The sequence below is a fragment of the Octopus sinensis genome, linkage group LG15 (assembly GCF_006345805.1).
Source record: "Octopus sinensis linkage group LG15, ASM634580v1, whole genome shotgun sequence".
Classification (NCBI taxonomy): Eukaryota; Metazoa; Mollusca; class Cephalopoda; order Octopoda; family Octopodidae; genus Octopus; species Octopus sinensis.
The window spans coordinates 26,431,904-26,449,683 of NC_043011.1; the positions used below are offsets into that span (position 1 = coordinate 26,431,904).

Here is a 17,780-nt window from a genome sequence, read left to right on the forward strand (position 1 = left end):
GATGTTAACTATCTCTGTTGACTCACTTGCCCACACAACTCCACAACTACCACAACCTCCTAGTAAAATCCACTCAGATGCATGAATTCACAACTGCCCTCAGTTCTGAATGGGTCAGGGATGATTCACCTTCCTCCCAAATTACTCATAATCCAAAATATTAAAAAATAATTACAAAGAAAGGAAGCAACAAAAATAAAAACAAACAAATCAGGATTATTTTTTTTGTATATTTATTATCATTACATCTCTAATTTCGTTTTTTGATAGAAAATCTTCTGTAGACAAACAAGTCTGGTGACCAGAGAATCTACTTAACCTAATCACTCCCACCCCCAATTGCAGTAACTTCGCTGGTAACATCCACTAATTGACAAGTTTAAGCAGCAGCTAAAGTCTTCAGCTCTGCAATACATTTCTTGATGCTCTCTTTTTCCTAAAATAACAGAAAAGATAATCATAATAAATAAATATAAAATCAAGACAGAAACGAACACACACACAATATGAATAGTTGCAGGCATATAAGATAAAGTAATATGCTGCGTCCAAGGAAGAGAACTCTTTCATACATGTTCACTTTTTTTATATATTTTATTCTTCTGCGTATTTCTCATATGAATTTATGTACAGGTACCCACCAACAGTGAAGGCGCATGGCTCAGTGGTTAGAGCGTCGAGCTTACGATCGTGAGGTTGTGAGTTCGAATCCCGGACCGGGCTGCGTGTTGTGTTCTTGAGCAAGACACTTTATTTCACGTTGCTCCAGTTCACTCAGCTCTAGAAATGAGTTGCGACGTCACAGGTGCCAAGCTGTATCAGCCTTTGCCTTTCCCTTGGATAACACTGGTGCCGTGGAGAGGGGAGGCTGGTATGCATGGGCGACTGCTGGCCTTCCATAAACAACCTTGCCCAGACTTGTACCTTGGAGGGTAACTTTCTAGGTGCAAACCCATGGTCAGTGTCATGACCGAAGTGGGTCACAACAACAACCCACCAACACACCACCAGTGAACAGAAAAAATAGTTTTCACTGTTATATTTTTATTATTTGCTCATCATACATTAAATTTTACTCTATCATTTCAATCATGAAACAATAGCATTATGTGTATTTAAAAAACCAGCAATTTTGATGAGAGAGGACAGTCATTTACACCAACCCCAGTACTTGACTGGTACTTTATTTTACTGACCCTCAAAAGTGAAAGGCTAGCTCCATGGTTCAAACTGTACATTCTAATCTTGTTCCATTACATATATATATTATTACCAACAAAATACAACAAAGTACCACGCAGTGGGACTGAACCTAACACCAAGTGGTTGGAAAGTAAATTTATTAACCACATTGCCACACCTGCACTTACACACACATATATAGGCATGGCTGTGTGGTAAGAAGTTAGCTCCCCAACCACATGGTTCTGGGTTCAGTCCCACTAGATGACACATTGGGCAAGTGCCTTCTACAATAGCCTCAGGCCAACCAAAGCCTTGTGAATAGATTTGGAAGCCGGAAACTGAAAGAAGTCCATCGTGTGTGTGTGTCTCACTGCTACTTGACAACTGGTGATGGTTTGTTTATGTCCCCATAACTTAGTGATTTGGCAAAACAGACCAATAGAATAAGTACCAGGCTTAAAAAAATAAGTACTGGAGTCGATTCGTTTGAAAATTCTTCAAAGCAGTGTTCCAGCGTGACCGGTCTAATGACTGAAGTAAGTATAACATAAAACATGCACGACAGGCTTCTACACAGTTTCTGGCTGCCAAAATTTACTCAGAAGGCATTGGTCAAGCTAAGAAGATACTTACCCAAAAGACCATATAATGCAACTAATTCCAAAACTACTTAGTTGTAAATTTCTTAACCACATAGCCATGCCCATACCTTTATTAATTTATCAGGATTCTTCCGAATTACTAAATCACTAAAAGACAATCCCTCATCGAAATAGCAATATATGAAACATTAAGATGTTGTTCTGTATGTGATTATGCTTCAACAATTATAACTTTGATTCACGGTGCCAAGGGCAATAACTAATAATTCTTGCTGTAGATATAAATTGAGTATTTCGCAATCATTTTTTACCTGTGGACCCTTTTGATTCCTATTTCTACTCAAGTGGACTCTCCTGGCCATTCGATGTTTAAAAAATCTTATATTCTTACAATTAAACATTATCAGGAATTGTATAATAATAATTATACAATTCCTACATGAATACAGCCATCATCAATCAACGCCAAAGTGTCAACTTCGTCAAATGCAACTAAACATAAGGGGCCCTTATCGATGGGAGAAATCAAGCAGTAAATCTGTTCCGTCATCATCAGACAAGGTAGATAATGATGATCGTGATGCTCCAGATAGCTCAAAAGAAAGTGCAACTAGCTTTGGATGGAAAAAGTGCAGCAATTTTTCTCCAATCGTACATTTGTATAACAACAATGCAGGAAAACTCAAACGAATTTATGCTCACACCATAGTTCTTGTACTAATATTAAGTGAAAATAAGTATAAAAATTACCCTTAAGAAAAAGAAATATGCTTTGGTTTTGCCTGTTTGGCACAGATTCGTTTGACCCTTTCTTGCCATTTAAGGGTTAAGTACCATATTACTAGTATTAAGTTGCACTCATGCCTATGTTACACCCCTAATATACGAGGTACATTCAAAAATTATCTAATGTTACAAGGGCAAAATCCTTTGGGTGGAATGTGATACCATTCTTCCTACACATGCATGAAAAATTTTCACACCAGTGGAACCATTCAGTTCCCAGCTGTTATACCTAGAGTACAGATGTATAGTGTAGGCTCACTGGATTTTCGTTTTCACCAAACACTTCAAGCAGAGAAAGTTTTAGTTGTGATACCCGTGCTGGTGGCACGTTGGACCTCACAAAGGCAATGACGAAAGACCGAGACCTCTGAGATATGTTGTGACTGCGAAGACCCGACAAATGAAGTGAGTTCATGGCTTGCAGGACGGCCTGCTGTGCTAACCTTGGATCGTAGGGTGACCCGCTGTGCTTGAGGAGACCTATTGAGTCAAGTACATCAACATCAACATAAAAATCAAAGGGAAATTGTAGTTGTGATACCCGTGCCAGTGGCACATAAAAAGCACCATCCGAACGTAGCCGATGCCAGCACCACCAGACTGGCGTCCGTGTCAGTGAAACGTAAAAAGCACCAACCAATCGAGGCTGTTTGCCAGCCTTCTCTGGCCCGTACTGGTGGCACGTAAAAAGCACCCACTACACTCACAGAGTGGTTGGTGTTTGGAAGACCATCCAGCTATAGAAACACTGCCAGATCAGACTGGAGCCTGGCGTAGCCTCCTGACTTCCCAGACCCCGGTCGAACTGTCCAACCCATGCTAGCATGGAAAACAGACGTTAAACGATGATGATGATGTGCAGGAGGATGGCATCACCTTCCACCAAAAAGATTGTGCCCAAATGGCATTAGATTTGGTGAGGAAAAAATAAAAGATTGATACTTTTTGAACACACCTCACATTAAATCTGGTTACAAAATTTTTCCTTTCATAATTTGAGCTTTGCTCTATATAAGGAGCACCTTGATTTTTGCAGTTAAAATTTTAAGTATAAATGTGACACATACATAAGCAAATATGGTAATTTGAGTTAAGTGATAAATAAGACAAGACATCTAGATAGACAACATACCTGTTGAGGGGTTATGCTCTTCACTACACTGCTAACAATCCAGTTCACCATGTGTTCTTGTTCAAACCTGCGCTTAGTATTCTCAACAGCTACATGATAATCCTGAAAAACAAAATAAAATAAATAATAGATGCAAGCATGGCTGTGTGGTAAGAAACTTGCTTCTTAACTACATGGTTCGAGAACACGTTGGGCAAGTGTCTTTTACTAGAGTCTTGGACCAATCAACGTTTTGTGAGTGAATTTGGTAGACAGAAACTGAAAGCAGCTCTGTGTGTGTATGTGTGTCCTACCACTGCTTGACAAATGGTGTTGGTTTGTCTGTGCATGTGTGTGAGAGAGTGCAAAAGAGAAAAAAAAGGGAGATAAAAGGAGGGAGTGTGAGGAATGCACAAAGCTACAAATTTTGGGAAGAAGATTACATTACCACAGTACATTACTACTACTACTACTAGCAGTAGTAGTAGTAGTAGTAGTAGCAAACGATTATAATTTTGTGCAGTCGTGAACTTAGAGGCAAAGAAGCAATACCAACTTTGCAATGAAGTTAAAAGACATTACAAAAGTCAAGAAATGTCTATCATTCCATTTGTAATAGGTTTAAGTAGAATGATGCCCAGCCACTTCAGTAAATACAGTGACAAATTTTCTCTAAGGATAGAACATAGACCAGAACTAGAGAACAGCAATAAGTTTAAATACTGTCAGAGCATTTATTTGTTAGCAATAGATGTTTGAATTTTTCCTCGCCCCTTTCAAGCCTAGCCAGGTTCATGGGCTTGGTTTCCCGGTTTCTGTGGCATATGTGTTCCCCCCCAGCTGGACGGGACGCCAGTCCATTGCTTTGTTACTCAAGAAACAGGAAGAGAGAGTGAGAGAAAGTTGTGGCGAAAGAGTACAACAGGGGTTGCCACCACCCCCTGCCAGAGCCTCATGGAGCTTTTAGGTGTTTTCGTTCAATAAGCACACACAACGCCTGGTCTGGGAATCGAAACTATGATCCTCCGGCCAAGAGTCCGCTGCCCTAACCACTGGGCCATTGTGCCTCCACAAATATTTGAATGGCGGTGTTAAAATTGTTAGTTTTGTGATTTGTGGAGGGGAATTGTTGATGTATCACAAATCATGAATAAGGTGTGTATGTCTGTGCGTGAAAGTGTGTGTGCGCATGTATGTCCCCGTGTGCATGTATAACTGTATGTGTGTACATCTGCATATAAGCATGTGTTTGTCATGTGTGTGTGTATATGTGTATATGTGTGTACTGTATGCCCACGTGAATGTATGTGTATCCATATGCATGTGCTTGCATATGTCTGCAAATGTGTGTGTGAGTGTATGTGCATGCATGTGTGTGTCTGTGTCTGAGTGTGTATAAAAGGGAGAGAAACTATGTATCCATGTTTGAGCATGGATACATGATATATTACAATTATGCAACATATGAGTGTGTTTTACTTTGTGTGTGCACACATACACACATATGTATGGAAATGTATGCCTGTAAAGTATTTCAACATTACCAATCGACTCTTCACATCTGTGTAGACTTTGTTTAATCTTTTGCGATAAGCTGATTCAAGCTGAAGACCAACATTTTCCTGCAGACACAAAGAATTTAAAATATTAACAAAACATGTCACCAATTTTGAAGAAATTTAAAAGAAAAGGTGGAGGTGCAATAAATATTTAAGAAACAAATAATATCAGTAAATCTCTGATAAGATAGAAATGTGGAAGAAATTGTTAAATTAACTGGTCTTTGCTGTGTTCTGATTAAAGATTACATAAAAAGTGTGTAAAACATACAAACATGAAGTAGATAAGTTAGAGCAGCAGTCCCCAAACACTTTTTACATCAGAGACTGGTTTTCATGCAAGACAGTTTTTCCACAGACAGCAGGATCACACACATAACACTAAGTGCACAATATATAATTTATTATATATTATAATTACATGTTATACATATATATTATTTATGGCTTTATGTGTACTTCAAGCTCCACAGTTCCAAAAAATAATTAGTTCACATTATCTTGAAGGTTTATAAGAGAAGACCCGCCCACCACAACAGAATTGAGATCCTAAAACCAACGTGCCATAAAAAGCATTAGTATGGGTGCTGGTGGCAGGTAAAAAAACGCACTGATGCCACATATAAACCACTGGTGATGGTGCCATGTAAAAAGCACCCAGTACACTCTGAAAAGTGGTTGGCGTTAGAAAGGGCATCCAGCAATAGAAACCATGCCAAAACAGACAATGAAACCTGGTGCAGCCTCCTGTCAAGCCATCAAACCCATGCCAGCATGGAAAATGGATATTAAGTGTTGATAACAAAGATGATAGGATATCAACTATATATATATATTTTTGAGAGTGAGACAGACAGACAGAGAAAACAAAGAGAGAGAGGGACAATGAGAAATAGTGTCTATGTTTATCTGCTCATGCATTAGACAGATAGCTAATGGGGTGTGGAGTAAAAGTTAGAAGTGCATGCTTAGCAAGTAGCTTTCAATGGATGTGAGACATGGAAGAATTTACAACTCTTAGTGGCAGCGACAGAACAAAGAGTCAAAATGTAAAAGATTCTTGCCAAAGAATTAATACCTTTTTAGCTTCAAACAAATATTTCTGTCCTTCAAGACTCCAGATGGCATCATTACACTCTTTTATTTCATCAACGAAGGTCTCTTTAGCTTTAGCTATTGGTTTAGTGTAGGTCTCCTCATAGATTCTCTGCAATACAACAAAAATAGCAGCAATAGTTCATATCATGTTAAAATCATTTGAAACTCAGGGGCTCAGTTTTGATACAATGGTGTGGGGTATAAAACTGAATCTTCTCTAAGTTTGGAGCTTTGCATTAAATTTACCTAAGATGTCAGAGTCCCTTAAACACCTGGTATTTCCACCCATTCACAAAACTTATCCTGCGTTTTGTTGCTTTTTTCTTTTTTTTTTTTTTTCACTACTGAATGGTAGCCCTCAATCTAGTTCAATGTGCTCGAATGCTATAACTCAAGTTCTGTTAATACTCATAATCATACATGCAGGTAGAGGATTTTTTTAAAGATTTATTTTGATAAAAATGTCAATGGTGGTAGGTCAGATAATCATTACTAAATATAAAAGTGAAAATTAACACTTGTGAAAATGTAAACATTACAACAAACTATCTAACTGTATCCAAAATCAGGGGAAAAAATTAAAAAACATCACATCAGACTAATAGCCTACAAAATATTCAATGCATAGAATTTTTATTGATGAAAATAGACCAATATTCTCTATGAAATACGAAATTCATTTGTAAAGAATATGCACAAGGTAAAATATATATATATAAGTGGCACCCATCAGTCTTATAGACTATGGAAAGTGTCTATGAAGGAGAATGAAGACCAATTTCTGAAATAACTGTGAAGTCAGATCACTGACCTTCAATCAATGACATTGCTGTATGTTACAAAGTCAATGCTTGGTTAGATATATGTAATATTATTAACAGTCTGTTCATAGTAGACATTTAAATCTGGCAAATAACCACTTGTAGATTATTCATATATATATATATAAAACTGTAGTTGTGTGAGTGTCTGTCCCCTTCGATTTAGATTCCTAACTACTCCCACATTTTGCGGTGCAGTTTAACCAAATTCGGGTATCTTATAGTCGTGATTCATATCAACCCATCTGAGTATTAGCGCGCGTCTACGATGAGTCTACGATTTTAAAAATAATTTAACATCATTTTTATGATGTAAAGCGTTGTCAAGGAGACCAGCGTTCTTTTAGAACAACGACTTCATGGCTTGAAGACACCAAAACAGAAATGGCTAAGAAAGCCCGAATTGGCATCTATAAGGGAAGTAACTCTCTAAAAATGCTTATATAGTTATTTCCCTTACAAACCCGAGCAACGCCGGGCGATACTGCTAGTATATATATATAAATATTTTCTCTACAACAATAAATGAATATTAGATATAACTGAACACTCATCATGGAACTTTCATACAAAATAACAGATTGTAATAGCTGTCAGCAGTTTGCCATATTCCCAGCATACTTGCTTCGTAGATCATCAAAATATTTACTCTCACAGCCTATTCTACCCTATTTAACTCTAGACACAAGAGTGGGATAAGTGAGTGCAAACTATCACTATTCCTTTGCCTCATCCAACTAAAAGACTAAAAACTAAGTGAGAAATGAAGTTATGCCCATACTCTCATGAGACAAAGAGACAAAAGTAACATTGACAAGTTGTTAACTTTACCTGTTGCTTGCCTTCTAAAAATTTAGCCATACCAGGACCAACTTTGTAAACGAGGAAAAGGAAGGCGCCAGTAAATCCTATTACATCAGCAAAACCATGGTCTATAACCCAAATTTCCTTGGACATTACAGTGGCCAACAAACCAGCCCCAAGGACATATGGACCTGGAAAAGAACAATGAAGAAATAAGATAGAGTTTAAGGTTTCATTTAGTGTGTCAGGAAAAGAGAAAGAAGAGGAGGAAGTTTAGCCAGAATACTTCACATGGAGTTTCAATAGAAGAGGCAGTAACTTTAAACAGATAGAGGAATGAAGGTGGAGGGAAAAGAGAGAAAGAGGAAGGGAGAGAGAAAGGAAGTGCAGGGAGAGGGGGAGAGAGAGAAATGATGAGAGAAGACAAGTCTTTTATTTTTCACTTGTTTCTGCCATTAGACTGCAGCCATGCTGGGACAACATCTTGAAGAATTTTAACTGAATGTATCAACCCAAGTACTTAGTTTTAAGTCTGGTTCTTATCCTGTCACACACACACACACACACACACACAACAGGCTTCTTTCAGTTTCTGTCTACCAAATCCACCCACAAGGATTTGGTTAGTGCAAGGTTATAGAAGACACTTATCCAAGGTGCCACAGTGAATATAACGATGTGGATAACAAGAGATATCTTTACCTCTGGATATGATAGAGGCAACAGCAACATTAAAAAATGATAATCATATATATGTGTGCACGTGTGTGTGTGTGTATATATATATATATATTAAAAAGCACCCACTACACTCACGGAGTGGTTGGCGTTAGGAAGGGCATCCAGCTGTAGAAACATTGCCAGATAAGACTGGAGCCTGGTGCAGCCTTCTGGCTTCCCAGATCCCCGGTTGAACCGTCCAACCCATGCTAGCATGGAGAACGGACGTTAAACGATGATGATGATGATATATATATAGGCGTAGGAGTGGCTGTGTGGTAAGTAGCTTGCTTACCAGCCCCATGGTTCTGGGTTCAGTCCCACTGCATGGCACCTTCAGCGAGTATCTTCTACTATAGCCTCGGGCCGACCAAAACCTTGTGAGTGGATTTGGTAGACAGAAACTGAAAGCCCATCGTGTATATGTGTATATATATATATATATATATATATATATATATATATATGATACCATGCAATGAAATTGAACTGTATATGTTTGTCTGTCTGTGTTTGTCCCACCAACATCACTTGACAACCGATGCTGGTGTGCTTATGTCCCCCTAACTTTGAGGTTCAGCAAAAGAGACCGATAGAATAAGTACTAGGCTTACAAAGAATAAGTCTTGGGGTCGATTTGCTCGACTAAAAGCAGTGCTCCAGCATGACCACAGTCAAATGATTGAAACAAGTAAAAGAATAAAAAAGAGTAAAGAGAGAATATATATATATATATACAGGTATGGTGATGCAAACAGGAAAAATACAACTCAAAATATGAGTATATGTATATTTTTATTAATATTTAGCAGAAGCAACAGAGTGACTCAAGGACCAAGAGTTTCATGCATTGACACTTATCAAACATATATAGTCATCAATAAACATTCTCACATCTTGCATCTTTCATCTCTCTCTCATTAACTGTGTGTGTGAGTGAGTGAATGAATGTGTGTGCACGTGCACAGATGGGGTTGTTTGGTTAAGAAGCTTGCTTCTCAACCATGCAGTCTTCGGTCCCACTATGCAGCATCTTGAGCAAAAGTCTACTACTATAGCCCTGGACTGACCACGCCTTATGAGTAGATTTGGATGATGGATCCAATACTTTCAGAGAGGCTCCCAAAACTGTTTCCATAAACCCAATCTCATTCACAAGCCTGGGGTTAGCCCAAGGCTATCATAAAAAAAAGAAGAACACCTGCCCAAGATGCCATGCAGTGAGATTGAACTGAATATCTCATAACTGTGAAGCAAACTTCTTGACTGTTTAGCCATGCTGGCCTGAAATACCAGTTTTGAGGTAAAGGGGTACGAAACAAAATCAAAGATCAAAGACAACAACAAGCAGTAGAATGAAACAAAGAAACATCAGCAGATGTACACACATAAACATGACACACTCACGGAGTACTAACCTGTGAAACCAGTTTTGGGATAAAGAAAATCAAACCATGAAGCTGGAACAAAGCCAAATTTGACAGCCTTTGGTTGGTCCAACATGGCTGGATGAGGAAAATTCTTGACATCTCTCTCGGGGCCAAAATATCTTTCATTGGCTGTCTCCCAGTTCTTCACCTGCTCAACGACAGATGAAGACAGCCTGGCAGGAACTGAAATGCTGAAAAATAATTAAATAAATAAGTAAAACTCCTTTCTAGTGTAGGTAAAAGGCCCGAAATGTTGGGGGACGTGGGTGCTAATCAACTTCATTAACCCTAAGGCTGAGCTGGTACGATAATGATGATAATAATAATAATAATCTTTTCTATAGGCACAAGGCCTGAAATCTGGGAAAAGGGAGTTAGTTGTTTACATTGACCCTAGTGTATGACTGGTACTTAATTTATCAACCATGAAAAAATGAAAAGCAAAGTCAACCTTGGCAGAATTTTAACTCAGAATGTAAAGACAGATGAACTGTTAAGAATTTTGTCCAGTGTGCTAACAATTCTGCCAGTTCACTGCCTTAAAAATAATAGTACCAGGCATTGGCTCTCATGGCTTCTGATCTTCACTGATTGGAAGAGTTATCATGTACATTGTTTTGTCTTGGTATAAAAGATGGGCTACAGCAAATATTCGGCTCAATACCACAGATTTGATTGTCAGTTGTTTGACCGTAACCAGTTGACCATGTCCCTTTGTGGCTGATGATATGTGCATCTTTAATCAAGAGCAGTAGAGGAGCACCATAGCCATGTGTTGAGAGGAATTCTTTGGGGTTTGGATAATTCACTTATGGAAACATGAGTGTTTCATTCATCATCCTTAAACAACCTTTATTCAAGGACCTTTTGAGCAGGATGAGCTACACAACCTGAAGAGAATTCTAACTGGGCCCCACCTGCAAGGTCATGCACTGTTTATCTTGATATGAGATCACCATGTCGCACACATATGGTTGTGATGCATGTGCCTGGTGTATCCTTATCAGATGGAAAGTCATGATGGGTAAACTGAGCTTCATATATTTGTAATCTAGTGTCACTTTCATGGCATGCACTGCTCTCCCACTCAATAATAATAATAATAATTATTATGGTTTAACATTTTGGCACAAGTCCAGGAATTTGTGGGGAGGGGTAAGACAATTACATCACTCCCAGTGCTCAACTGGTATTTATTTTCTCGAGCCCGAAAAGATGAATGGCAAAGATGACCTTAGTGAAATTTGAACTCAGAACATAAAGATGAATGAAATGCCACTAAGCATTTCACCCAGCATGGTAATGACTCTGCCAGCTCGCTGCCTTAATAATTCTTTCTATTATAGGTACTAGGCCTGAAATTTGGGGAGAGGAGAAAGCCAGCAATTTTTGGGGAGGGGTAACTGGTACTTACTTCATCAACCCCAAAAGGAAGAAAGTCAAAGTCAACCTTGGCAGAATTTGAACTCAGGACAGAAAGACAGACAAAATGTCACTAAACATTTTGCCTGACATGCTAATGATTCAGCCAGTTCACTATCTAAGAAAACGAAATTATTATATTAACTTCTATTTTATTTAGTAATCACATTATATATTAACTTTCTCATTATACAACTCAGACCTGACTTACTATTACGCTACAATTGTTGATCCTAACATTGTTCCATTGAAATAGGTGCCTATATCAACCAGACTGAGTGAGGATCTTACTTTAGACAAAGTATTTTTATTTATGCGCCCTTTTCAAGCCCAGCCAGGCTCATGGGCCCGGTTTCCCAGTTTCTGTGGCATATGTGGTGTTCCCCCCAGCTGGATGGGATGCCAGTCCATCATAGCGTTACTCAAGAAACAGGAAGAAAAAGAGTGAAAGAAAGTTGGGGCGAAAAAGTATAACATGGATCGCCACCACCCCCTGCCAGAGCCTCGTGGAGCTTTGGGTGTTTTCGCTCAATAAACACAATGCCCAGTCTGGGAATCGAAACCCCGATCCTCCAAATGCGAGTCTGCTGCCCTAACCACTGGGCCATAGCGCCTCCACCTTTAGACAAAGGAGTAGGCTAAAAGTCAATATGTAAGTGACAGACTATATGAAGAGTTTGTGTATTGAACATTACTCACTGTTTTCCATTCAACTGCTTCAGCACACAGCCAAAATGGCCTGCAAAAGATAGAAATAACATTTATAGAAACTCAACTGTAATGTTTGTTGAATGTCTTGCCTGCCAACAAGTGCTAGAAACTACTTCATTTCTAAACAGTTGCTGACTCTACAAGTACTATTTATATATATACAGATACAGGTTAGTCTGGCTATTATACATACACACACACACACTGAAGCACATTAGAAAAACAAAAAAGACTATGTGACTAAACAGGTCAGTATTCACTCACAATGAGAGCCTCTATATGGTCAGTTAACTTGCTAAACTTAGAAGACAACCCTCCATTGAAATCACGTTTCATTACTTCAGAAAAGGGCCAAACCTTGTGCCTATAGTAGAAAGATTTTAGAAAAGGGTACTTTGAATGTAATTCTGAGTTACCTGCACATAGGCAAAATGGTGAAGGTCACATTTGGAATGTCTTTGATCAAAGATCTGCTTAATCAGGACTAAACAACAAGCTCACTGACTCTATTCTGTCTCTTAAACTAAAATGGTCATCCTGGCAAACTATATACAATCTCCACCTCAAACTACTAAATGTACTCACCATGTTGTTCTTACATCTCATACACCTGATCTTAAAACTCAATACTACACCAAGTTCCTCCTCCCCGGGGTGCAACCCTCTTAATTTCCAACCTTTTGCACATTTTCTCTCACATTTTTGCAGAATTTTAAATAAAATATCAGCTGCACTAACCTCACCAGCCAGTGAGAACTATAAGCATTGCCTCTCTTCCTTGAACTGAATATTAATACTGCAGTTTTTAACAAGGCTAAACATTAACACAAGGGATTAGAGCAAGTTTAACATTAGTTTCCTTTTTACTGTTTAACTGACAAGAAGTATGTACTTGCAGAAATAATGCTTCTATTCCTTGGTCATTAGGCCATCATGAAATAAAAAAACTGATTTGAATTCACAACAATGAGTTATCTAACTTTAGATACTACAACACATCGTGCTTTCATTCAACTGACTATCATTACACTAGCTACCCCTACCAGCTGCCAACAACACCATAGTAAGGACAAGCGTTTCTTCTAGATATCATTAAGAACACAATTAGGTGGTAGGAATGAAGAGTACAAATAAATTAATTTGTCCATTCCTTGCAGCTAACAGCCGCAAGCACATACTCTTGTTGTTTGCAAAGCCAGCTGAAAGTGCATCTTGGATACATTGATTCTCAGGTCATCTAACCTTGAAGTACTAGTGAAATCATACAGTGTGATCTCAGGATCAGTGTCAGATGATGCATGAGTTCAGAAAGAATGCAATCAACTTAAAGTTTCCTTTGATTACGTAAGTCCTACCAAGTAGCCAGAACAAGAATGAGAAGTACATTAAATTAGCTTGTACTGTTTCACAAGACTAATAATGTTCAGCCATGGTCTCAAATAGAGATGAAGCTATACAGGAAGATTCCTGGATTTCAAGTAACTCCATTAACACCTACACAAATCGAAGGCCTGTTGTTTATAGGTGTTTGTGAATTGGCTCCTGAAAACACTGAGTTTAGTTCATTGACTGTATGAGTGTTTCCAATCTATAAGCAAAGCATGTTGTTCCATGAGGTAACTGTTATCGGAATTCAGAATCTACTTCTTGCCAGTTTTCCAATGCATACCAATGCCATTTGGAAGATTTTACCCACACTGACATCATGCCTAAGCTGACTTCATCCATTGCTGTAGTGGTAAGTATTCAAGACAGATTTTGACAAGAGCACTTGTCTAAATAGCTATAGATTGTTGTTGTTTGATTCCCATTTAGCTGTGATCCAGGAGTCATACAACTGAAGACATTCCAAACATAACCATTACAGACTGGCATCAAATCAAAATGAAAGCAGACAGTGACAAACAACAGTGAATGGAGTCCAAAAACTAACAAGGGTCTACAATTAAACTGTATCTGCTGAGACTACTATGGTCCCTGGGGCTACTTTCTTACATAATCCGTAACATTTCTGACTCTATACCACCACTTATATCCATTTGCTTCATTAATGTAATTCAAATTACATTTGAATTAACTTTTACAATCCAGTCGTCCTTTCACACAGAATTTCATCTTTTTCTATACCAAAGACCCTGAAGCGGGCATGGCTGTGTGGTTAGGGAGCTTGCTTCCTGGCTATATGGTTTCGGGTTCAGTCCCACTGCGTGGCACTTTGGGTAGGTGTCTTTCACTATAGCCCCGAGCTGACCGGAGCTTTGTGATTGAATTCGGTAGGTGGAAGTTACTGCCGTGTGTGTATATGTGCGTGTAGGTGCTTGTGCCTCTCCGAAAGCGAGAGAGGGAATGGAACTGTCATTATGTATAGCTGAAAAAATATAAGTCGAAACAATTTGTTGGCCTTTTATGGTTTTTATAATTATTTATGTTATATAATATGTTATATTCATAGTATTTAATGTAATATTGTAATATAAATAAATTATTGGATTGCCAATAAGATATCTCTATATTTATCTTTATATACCTATATATATATATATATATATATATATAAGGAAAGATTGATATTTAAATATCTATCTCATCAAGTGGCCAGCATGGGAATAAAAACCTTTCAAAGGTAATAATTATTTAAAAATTATAATTTACGGTATCTGAGAGATATCACCACGCTGAAAATAGCAGTCAAAACCTGACTCTAAAGCCACATTAAATGTTCATATAGCACTAGGAGAGAAGACAAAGAGACAAAATAAACTAGCAAAGTTTATTTTGTCTCTTTGTCTTCTCTCCTAGTGCTATATGAACATTTAATGTGGCTTTAGAGTCAGGTTTTGACTGCTATTTTCAGTGTGGTGGTATCTCTCAGATACCCTAAATTATAATTTATATATATATACACACACACACCCGCACTCAATAATAAATAAGCTAATTATTTTATTGAATTCCTCCAAAGTCTTGATTAATGGTTTTTAATTATTTAAAAATAAGCAGGGTTTTTTTTTGGGGGGGGGGTTATAGTCGAAAAAGACCAAAGACCAACCTTCCTTTAACGATATCTTTTTTGTACAACTATATAAAATAAAGTATTCTGTCTTTAAATGTGATTTTGTGAAATGGCATAAGGAACAACTCTATAGGAGATGAGTATAGTGAATTGAATCACTAAGCTCGATTTAGTCTTATATCAGCAGTCCAGAATTCATTAAATTCGTTTTGGCCTCTAATGTACCGGTGTAAATCTTATCGACGATATATATACATAGTACACTTCGAATAATGTGATCTGTTTTTGATGTAACAATGATAGAGTGGTCATGGCTGGTAGGCTTACGACCATAGGTGATCCTCCATTTGTGTATTAAAAGTGAAGGGTCATAGAAAGCAAAAACTCTTGCTGCCAACCGTTTCACTCCAGGTCACCTAATGTCCTTGAAGAAATAATAAAGGCATGAACATCACATAAACTCATTGCTGATGTTGATAAATTAAAGGTCTTAAGCATATGTAGGAAGATATCGTTAAATAGAATAAAGGGGTGCATAAATATCATGAACGTTGCTAGACTGAGCTATAATTGCCAATTTACGTTACATTTCAGTGTTGCACGCTTTTTTTTTTTCCTAATTTAATTTGGACTATTTGCTACTTAAAATTTTTCATTTTCAAAAGGCAAAAATCCAATTGAATATCATATTAAATTATCATTTGAACCGACCTACAAGCAATCATTGTACTTGCGTACGTATATATGCACGCATGTATGTATGTACATATGTAATTAACAAGTGCAAAATATAATTTTGGGGCTACTTTCTTACATAATCCGCAATATTTCGTGAATTTAATGTGATAACCCTTCATATCATTAACTGCACACTCTGAAATAAATTACTTGTCTATTGTGACCTGTAGATTAAAGCAGTAGAGGTGAGGGGAGTTTCTTTACCCTCACCCTCATTTGCAGTAAGTAGGACGTAACTTCGAAGGTGATGAGCGGATGGAAGAGTAAGTTCATTCTAGCATAAAGAAAGCCGACATAGAAATAAAAATACAAAATAACTCTACACACGGGATTTTTTTTTTTTTTAATCTATCAATATAAACAATTATTTTTAAAATATACATTGGTATGAAACCTCAGCTTCAATGATAATTGACGGATGAAAATCCCGTCCTAGATATTAAATTATTTTTACTACCAGAATAACAATGTCCTGAACGTAGAGTTCAAACGTATTAAGAGAACTGCGGTTGACGTTGAAGAGGATAAAGGAACGAAATCATAGAATTAAAAAATCCATACGTGTAACTTTTGATTACAACAAAACATGCTATGAGGTACATATCAACAAGGGTATTCTGATATAATAACTAGTAATAAGCATAGGCACTTTTTTGGCTTTACATGTGTATAATACACGTTACGTATGTGCGTGAGTGTGTGTGTGTGGATATGCATACGGTGCGTTTATATATTTCAGTGCACTTTAAAAGTGCAAAAGAGGAAAGACAGCATCTAAGGGCATTTTTTAAACCCGTCTCACATAATTGCTAGACTATAGTATTATAATAGAAGATGATTGCTCGATTCATTTTGAGATATGTAGAAGGGTATCAGAAATCGCAAAAGATAAACGGCCCGTGTGTAATTTTTTAATAAATCAATCTAGTTACAAAAGCAAGCAGACAAGATCAACAAGGACATTCTGATATAATGGCTGTTAGAATATATATATATATATATATAATACTAAATACAATATAACATTGAGACGTCGTGCACATGAGGGAGGACGAGTAAAGAGAAATTAGCTGTCAAGGTCAATAACGTTACTTAAGATCAACTGATGTCTTTCTTACCAGGTTTATATTGCAAACCTTATATAGTAGAACCATTTGATAAATTACAGCTAGATGCATGTACGAGTCATTGTGTTCACATACTCACCAGATCTTAAAGTCCTTACTGCCAGCATAACCGGGGTCGAATATTTTGCCAATCTCGTCTCGTAAGGAAATGGATGGTCCAGACAGATTTATTACTTTTAATAGTTTCGTAGTAACTCATCGGTTTAAGCAATATATATCTGTAAATATTAACGCAAGTAACCTGTAATAATTCCAAAAACTAGTTGTGTCATAAATTTTTATGATCTCAATTGGAAATTTAAATTGTTATCTTTAAATCTAATTTCTATTAAAACAGTTATTCGGTTGTTATTTTCGTACAAATCGATTGACGCTTGTTATTAAGGGAGATAATTCAGACTAAATTTTATGCGAAGGTTGTGGTGGGTATTTAATTTTAGACTAGTACTAAGTTTTAAATTTTAGATTTTAAAAAGTATATATCTAATCCTAATTAAGGATTTTATCTTTTTATTTAAACTTAAGAACTCAGACCTATGTTGCAAGCAATAAGAGATTGCTTGACTTTCATGCTTTTCCCAAGAGTCAAGGAATGCAAATTGAAGTGTTTCCAAATTGTCCGTATTGCGAATATTGGCACAAGGCCAACATGT

General features: G+C 37.3%; 1 protein-coding gene across 2 annotated transcripts; it reads right to left on the reverse strand.

Moving 5' to 3' along the window:
* Window positions 1-219: 219 nt before the first annotated feature.
* Window positions 220-17,352, reverse strand: LOC115219770 (ATP synthase subunit b, mitochondrial). 2 transcript variants are annotated; one of them, XM_029790021.2, is made up of 8 exons: window positions 17,207-17,349; window positions 12,238-12,277; window positions 10,105-10,307; window positions 7,994-8,157; window positions 6,322-6,450; window positions 5,229-5,306; window positions 3,706-3,807; window positions 220-436 (listed from the first exon to the last, which is right to left on the reverse strand). In XM_029790021.2, the coding sequence occupies exons 1-8, from the start codon at window positions 17,232-17,234 to the stop codon at window positions 380-382; spliced, it is 801 nt and encodes a 266-aa protein (XP_029645881.1). In that variant the 5' UTR covers window positions 17,235-17,349; the 3' UTR covers window positions 220-379. The 2 variants fall into 2 exon arrangements, with proteins under 2 accessions (XP_029645881.1, XP_036365461.1); XM_036509568.1 differs by lacking the exons at window positions 220-436; window positions 3,706-3,807 and adding an exon at window positions 5,123-5,152 and having other exon boundaries at window positions 5,187-5,306; window positions 17,207-17,352.
* Window positions 17,353-17,780: the final 428 nt, after the last annotated feature.